This window comes from Pteropus alecto, unplaced genomic scaffold (genome assembly GCF_000325575.1).
Source record: "Pteropus alecto unplaced genomic scaffold, ASM32557v1 scaffold164, whole genome shotgun sequence".
NCBI lineage: Eukaryota > Metazoa > Chordata > Mammalia > Chiroptera > Pteropodidae > Pteropus > Pteropus alecto.
The window spans coordinates 7,152,686-7,159,704 of NW_006439568.1; the positions used below are offsets into that span (position 1 = coordinate 7,152,686).

Below are 7,019 nucleotides of genomic sequence, written 5' to 3' on the forward strand. Positions count from 1 at the left end.
TTGCTGGTCCTTCAAGCAATCAAAGGAGCTACCTTCCTTTTTGCCCCTCAATTTAGAGGGTATAGTTATTTTGAAGCAGAAATGGGAATAGTCTGACTCTCCCTGTGTACTGGGGCCTATGATGTCGGTTCATCCACCTCGAGTTTAAATAGCTTTGTTTTACTGGTAGTCACGACTATGTGAGTCAGGTTTCTACCTTCTTAGGAAAGTTGCCTGTGAAAGTTTGGAGAGGAGAAAGTTAGGCTTAATTTTAGTTAATTTACCATTTTTCTTAAGCTGAGATGAGGTGGTACTAGAGAATTAGTGTCTTCTCAGCTGATCATTGAACTCTGTGTCTGCCACATGCCTCTAGCCACTATATCATTTAATCCTGAAAATGGTCATGAGGCATGATTACGAGGTTGTGAGGTTCCTGCTCAGTAAGCAACTAGCTAAAATAACCTGTTTTAATAGGTAGTAGAGTAGGAGTTGAACGATGGTGTACCTGATGTTAAAATCCATACCTTTACTACTGTCAAACACAGAACTGAATGATACCTATGTCAGCCCTAGAATAACCCTCTTTCTACATGTAATTCAGTGAATTGTAATGAGTTAATTTATATGCTTAAAAAAGTTTTGTTTTTTTTTTTTGCAGACTATGCCAGTTGCAATGGCTTTATTGAGAGATGTTCACAACCTTTGTCCCAAGGAAGTCTTAACATTTATTTTAGACTTAATCAAGTACAATGACAACAGAAAAAATAAGGTAAGATGCCTTAATGAATATTATAAAGCTACTCAGTGATACTTTGTTTTTAAAGAAGTATTTAGACTGTGAATTCATTGTTGAGTCCACGGTAATTGAAGTTTCTAGAGGTAGAAATATATGAACAGGATTTATTGTAATAACCAATGGATGAAAACCAAGATCATTTGGCTTTTAAATGTTCCTCTACCTGTTGTAACATCCCTTTGATTGAGCAAGAGCATGAAATAGAATATTCTGGATGTTTTAGTTTGGAAGAAAACTAAAATTTAATCCCAATTAAACGTAGTTATTAGCCATTTTATATAAAAACCTCTAATACATGCACATGTATTTCTAACATATTTCTAATCATATATACGTTTATGAAATTGCACTTAAACAAGGTGTGCCAAATATGGGTTGAACTATTCCCTATACCAAAAGATCATTGTTAAAAACATCAGTCAGTCTTTGCTGTATGCACTGATATAGATCCTTTCAATTTTTTTATTTTTGTAGGAAATTGTGCTGTACTAAATGCCCTCTCCCCACCCCAGTGTGTTCCACAATTTTTTTTTTTTTTTTTCACTTTATCTCTTACAACCTTGGGATGATCAGATAATCTAATTTGTCCAATTAGGATTATAGAATCTCTGAGAATTAGATGTGGTCTAGGTGGTAAATGTTATATCTGTTGATTTTTGTACTTTACCCACACTCCCTTCTCATTTTTTGATTTCTGAGTTCATTCTGTGATTCAAATTCTTATGTTTTTTTTTTTTTTTTCACTTTATCTCTTACAACCTTGGGATGATCAGATAATCTAATTTGTCCAATTAGGATTATAGAATCTCTGAGAATTAGATGTGGTCTAGGTGGTAAATGTTATATCTGTTGATTTTTGTACTTTACCCACACTCCCTTCTCATTTTTTGATTTCTGAGTTCATTCTGTGATTCAAATTCTTATGTCAAAAACAGTGGTTAATAAATGGGCTTTTGCTTTGTTGGCAAAGTCATTATTAGAGGTAACAATGAACTTTAAAAATACTTCAAGAAAACCTGTAAATGGTTTGAAAACAAAACTTGTATCATGGTGTACATTTGTGGAGTCTTTTTTCTTTGGTTTTGTTTGTTTGTTTGTTGTTGTGTGTCTTATTTTTTTTTTCTGCCCAGTATCTGGTAATGGGAATGTTTAGGGACTGTTTTGTCAATGTGTCAATGTGAGGTTCTGCCTCCACGGTGGAAGTCAAAACAGGGCAGGTTTTCCTTCTCTGTCCCTGGCAGTTTGTGTTGACGGTAGAATTAATTCACTTGCCCCATGTTCATTCCCAGGCTAGAGAATCTGATTTGCTGAGTTTAAGTCAAGCCACACCCAGATTGCCTTTCAATAAATTGCTTCTCTGGGGATATGGATTTAGGAATGAATTTTTTTGATGGTTTCCTCCTCCATTTTTCTCTTGCTAGAACTCCGATTGATATTCATGTTATGTCTTCAACACCAGCCCTCTAATTTCCTTTGTTCTTGCCTTCTTATTTTTTTCTTGTCTCTTACTTTTCACTCACAGTTTCAGGAGTTTTTTTCAGTTTTGTATTTTAATTTAATTTTGATCTTGATTCTCTGCATATTTTTTTTTTAAATATATTTTGCCATTGGAAAGCGTATCGTTGGTTATTTCTCAGACAATAATAGTGATAGGATTTTGAAATTCCCCCTACCCCTAGCCATTTTTTTTCCCCTTGAATCTATTTCCTCCAAGTTGCTTTTTCCCCTTTTGTTCCGGATTGTCTTTTTTACGTTGATGCTTTCTTCAAGTATCTGGTGATCTCTGTATTACAAGCAGGATTTGTAGACTCTGGTCTGCCTTTTAGAGGACTCTGTCTAGGTTACTATAAGAGTACCATTCATGTAGTAAATATTTGTTGAATAAACTAATATATTAGTAATTAGTGAATCTCTTTCACTTTTTTCCAGTGTGCGACTCTACACAAAGGACAGAGTTTGAGTACTTATCAGATGTTTTCAGATACACTATGGTTTTAAGTTATAAATATTTTATTAATTTTTGAACAGAAACATGAATTTTGTTATCTTATAATTGTTTTTTGGCTTAGTTTTCAGATAACTATTATCGTGCCGAAATGATTGATGCCCTTGCCAACTCTGTTACACCTGCAGTCAGTGTGAATAATGAAGTTCGGACTTTAGATAACTTAAATCCAGATGTACGACTCATTCTTGAAGAAATTACCAGGTTTTTGAATATGGAAAAACTTCTTCCAAGTTACAGACATACCATCACTGTCAGGTGATGACGATTCTTTACATTTTCTTTAAAGTTACTTGTTTCTATAGGAGAAATTTGTTCTCATTATAGAAAACTGGGAAATACAGTAAAGTTAAAGGAGAAAATTAAAATCTTATGATAAATTATTACTATATTATTTTGGAGAATGACCTTCTAATTTTTTTTTCTCTTATAACAATAGCCATTTTAAACTATTGAATATATCCTATATATAGTTTTTGCATTCTGCTTGTATCATAAATACTTTCTCATGTCATCAGAAATTCTTCATAAGCTTTATTTTTGATATCTGTATAATCTTTTATCCCATTGGATATAGTATAAACATCTTTTTACTAGGCTCTTTTAAGATAACTTCATTTCTTTCAACTTGTTTGTACATGGCTATCAAAAAATTCTATCTCTTTAGGAGTTTGCTAAAAAAAAGTTGATTCACTGTTTTAAACATTATGAACAGTTTGACTCAACATTTATTATTTTACTAAACTATACATTACTAAAAACTTTTGGACAAAATACTAAGTATAATGGTACCTGAAGTTGGATTTCTAAGTTTTAAAATTTGTGTTCTTTTAATAGAACTTACATATTTCTAATTTTTATGATTATTGTAAACATTTAATGTTATAAAATTAGAAGTTGGATTCAAAACAATTTTTCAGTTTACTGTTACAGATTAATTTCTAATGCCTGGCAGATAAGTTTGATTCAAAATACTTTAACAAAAGTGTTTAACTGTAAATACTGTTCTCCTAGTTGTTTGAGAGCCATACGAGTGCTTCAGAAGAATGGACATGTGCCAAGTGATCCAGCTCTTTTTAAATCTTATGCAGAATATGGCCACTTTGTGGACATTAGGATAGCAGCTTTGGAGGCAGTTGTTGATTATACTAAAGGTAATGCTTTAGTAATATATACTCTTATCATTTTAGAAAGAAATGTTTACTGATTAAAACCAGCCTTAGTTATTGTTTTCTTTTATTATGTACAAATACAGATATTTTAATTTTAAGTTCTTGTCTCACTGATTTTTGGTAAATGTAGAATTCATATAAGATTTAATACGTGAGAGAAAAGAATAAAATTATAGATGTCTTTGGTCTTTTCAGGAAGTCAGTATATCATTCTTACAGCTTTTAATTACATGTTATTTTAAGAAATAGATGATTGGGGGAAATTTCTAACTATATAAGAAGGATTCTAGAAAACATCTTGCACTTCTCAGTTTTATATGTGACAGTAGAGCACGGGACATAAACAGGAGCTTCAGCAGGGGGATTAGGCAAGGGTTCATGAAGTTGAAAAATATAAGGCCAAAAATAGCTAAGAGAAAACTGCATATTAAAACATTTTCAGAAATACAGAGAGAAAGATAAAGAGATGAAAATATATATTTAAAAAAATTAAGTTATGAAGAATGGAGCAGGTGGAAGAAAAGCAATAATCCAAGTAGTAATAGAATACTTTGATAGGGTGTAGATGAAATTTACCTAAGCTGGAATCTCATGAAATTAAAAATTTTAAGATTAGGAAAAAAATGTGTAAGTTCCTAGAATATTAGAACCCAGTTATTGTACAAAGTAAAAGAATGACTTCTTTTGACTATGAAGAGTTCAAAAGACAGTTTGGGGGAAGTTATGATCTAAGATTCTCTACTTCGCTAAGTTGTTGCTCATATAGCCTTGAAGGCTTAGAAGTACATTTCCTATGTAACATTTTAAAAAATGAAATTTCCAAAGATAATTTTCAGCTGATCTGGAAATGAATCAAAGTAATAGTTCAAGATTGCTAAATGTGTGAAATGAAGACATAGTGCTGAGCAACTATGCCTGTAAAATAAAGAGCTAAGCTTAAATATTCATTAATATGGTTGTAAAATTTAATGCAAATTTTAAAAATAATTATTTAAAAATAATTTACAAATGTAAGAGATATGTAAATTACATCTAAAATTCCAGATTATAGCACTAAAATATGGGAAGAGTAAAGACGTTAATGTTGAACTTCTCATCTGATTGTGGAAAGAGAGGAAGAAGTGAGGGAAGTTCTTCAGTAGAAATTGGTTAATTTTTATTTAACAGTAGAGGAAAATATAACTCTAATCTTTCTAATTTTTGTAAATTTCAATAGAAATACTTATGTATAGTTAGAAATTATAAAAGGGTAAGAGCAATATCCTGTGTATATTACATACGATGGTCTGAGTTCAGAAAGGACTGTCATTTGTTCTTCTTTTTTATTGAGGGTTAAAGTATTCTTTCTTTTAATAAATGATGGTGAAAATAGTTCTCCTTTTAATGAATTTTTTGGCAAGGAAAAAAAAATTTTTCTCTATCCGTCTCCAGTTTGGTTTTGACATTTTACCAATTCATGAAATCTAGAAGTCTCGAAATCTACTAAACATGTCAGTATTCCCAATCTTTTTTCCAGGGTATATGAATGATGTTCAGTGTCACATAAATATGAAGATTTTGTGAATTAGTACTATCTGAAATGAAATAGATTGCTAATATTATGATTTCCAAAAGAACACTAAATAAGTATAATTTAATTGAGAGGTATTTAAAGTGATCCATGAATTTTAGATCATTTGAAAATGAAAAAATAGGAAATGGTAGAAATAAAATTCTGAAAATAAAGCTTTTCAAGTCAACAACAGAACTTGTTAAAAAGGTAAATGGAAATAGCTAATGAGTCATGTTGGTTAAGTCAGTTATATTTATAGCACTGTTTTTAATTTTCTTTTATGTTTTGTTGAAAAGTTAAAGCTGCCTTTTAATCAGATGAAAGAAACCACTCGAGCAAAAAATATAGTTGAGATACTATTGAGTATCAGACCTCTCTATAATTTGATTTAAGCACCTAGAAACACAATTTTATTTAAACACAATTTTGTCCATTTAGAGTTAGTCATCTCTAATTTAGGGCTCTTAATAAATAAATTATAATTTGCTTTATGTTATATTTGCCATTGATTTGCCTTTAGTGAAAAATATACATTTTGCTCTTCTTTTATGTTTTGGCTATATATAACACAATACTTAAAAAATTTATAAAATTTACAAAGTAGCCTATTACATAAAAAAATATAAAGAAGTTTTCTATAGCTTAAAGTACAAAGTAGGGAATATAATCAATAATATTGTTATAATTAATGCTAGGTGGGAACTAGACTAATCAGGAGGATCACTTCATAAATCATAAATGTCTAACTACTACACTGTTCACCTGAAACGAATATAAAATAATATCGAATGTCAGCTGTAATGGGAAAATAAAAGTAATTTAAAAAAAAAAAAGAAATTAAATATTTTGAGGAAAAAAATGTCTACAATTTTCAACTCTGATTGAAATCAAGCTAAGGCAGTGTCCTAATAATAAGTGTAAACTCCTTGCTTATCACTTGTTTAGTTTGTTGTAACTGCAACAAATATATTTCCTTATTTTTATTTTCAGTGGACAGGAGTTATGAAGAACTGCAGTGGCTGCTTAATATGATTCAGAATGACCCTGTACCCTATGTAAGGTTAGTTTTTATACTATAATTTTTTTATAAGTTTTAAAGTAAATTGCATAATTTCAGAAAATTATACATGGAACAAGTCTTTGTTATTTTTGAAAATAGGAATATGTTATGCATTTATTCATGCCCTTTTAAATTTGATTTTTTAATTTGATTTGCCTTTGAAGACATTTAAAAAAATATATTGTTAATATAGCTTATTCCCTGTAATTTTACATATAATTTCTATTGTAATTTAAAGAAAAGCTTATGTAATAGTTTGTAGTGCACATGGAAGATCCCTTATATTTCCAAAATTATGAAACCTCTGTACTGATTGATTTCATTTATTTTAGAAGTAATTGAAAGCAATGTTTTGGTGTAGTCCATTTAATCCTCTCTAGCTCATATAAAATCTTAAATTTTATTAAACATATGTTAAATATGTTATATTTGCAATATGTAATATATTTTATATG

General features: G+C 30.1%; 1 protein-coding gene across 2 annotated transcripts in view; it reads left to right on the forward strand.

Moving 5' to 3' along the window:
* Window positions 1–7,019, forward strand: part of TAF2 (TATA-box binding protein associated factor 2) — a 66,062-nt gene that overhangs the window by 38,030 nt on the left and 21,013 nt on the right. For both annotated transcript variants that reach the window (XM_006916590.3, XM_006916591.3), the window contains exons 18-21: window positions 638–748; window positions 2,845–3,038; window positions 3,795–3,934; window positions 6,495–6,564. In XM_006916590.3, the coding sequence (XP_006916652.1) occupies window positions 638–748; window positions 2,845–3,038; window positions 3,795–3,934; window positions 6,495–6,564 (515 nt within the window). The remainder of the gene's footprint in view (window positions 1–637; window positions 749–2,844; window positions 3,039–3,794; window positions 3,935–6,494; window positions 6,565–7,019) is intronic.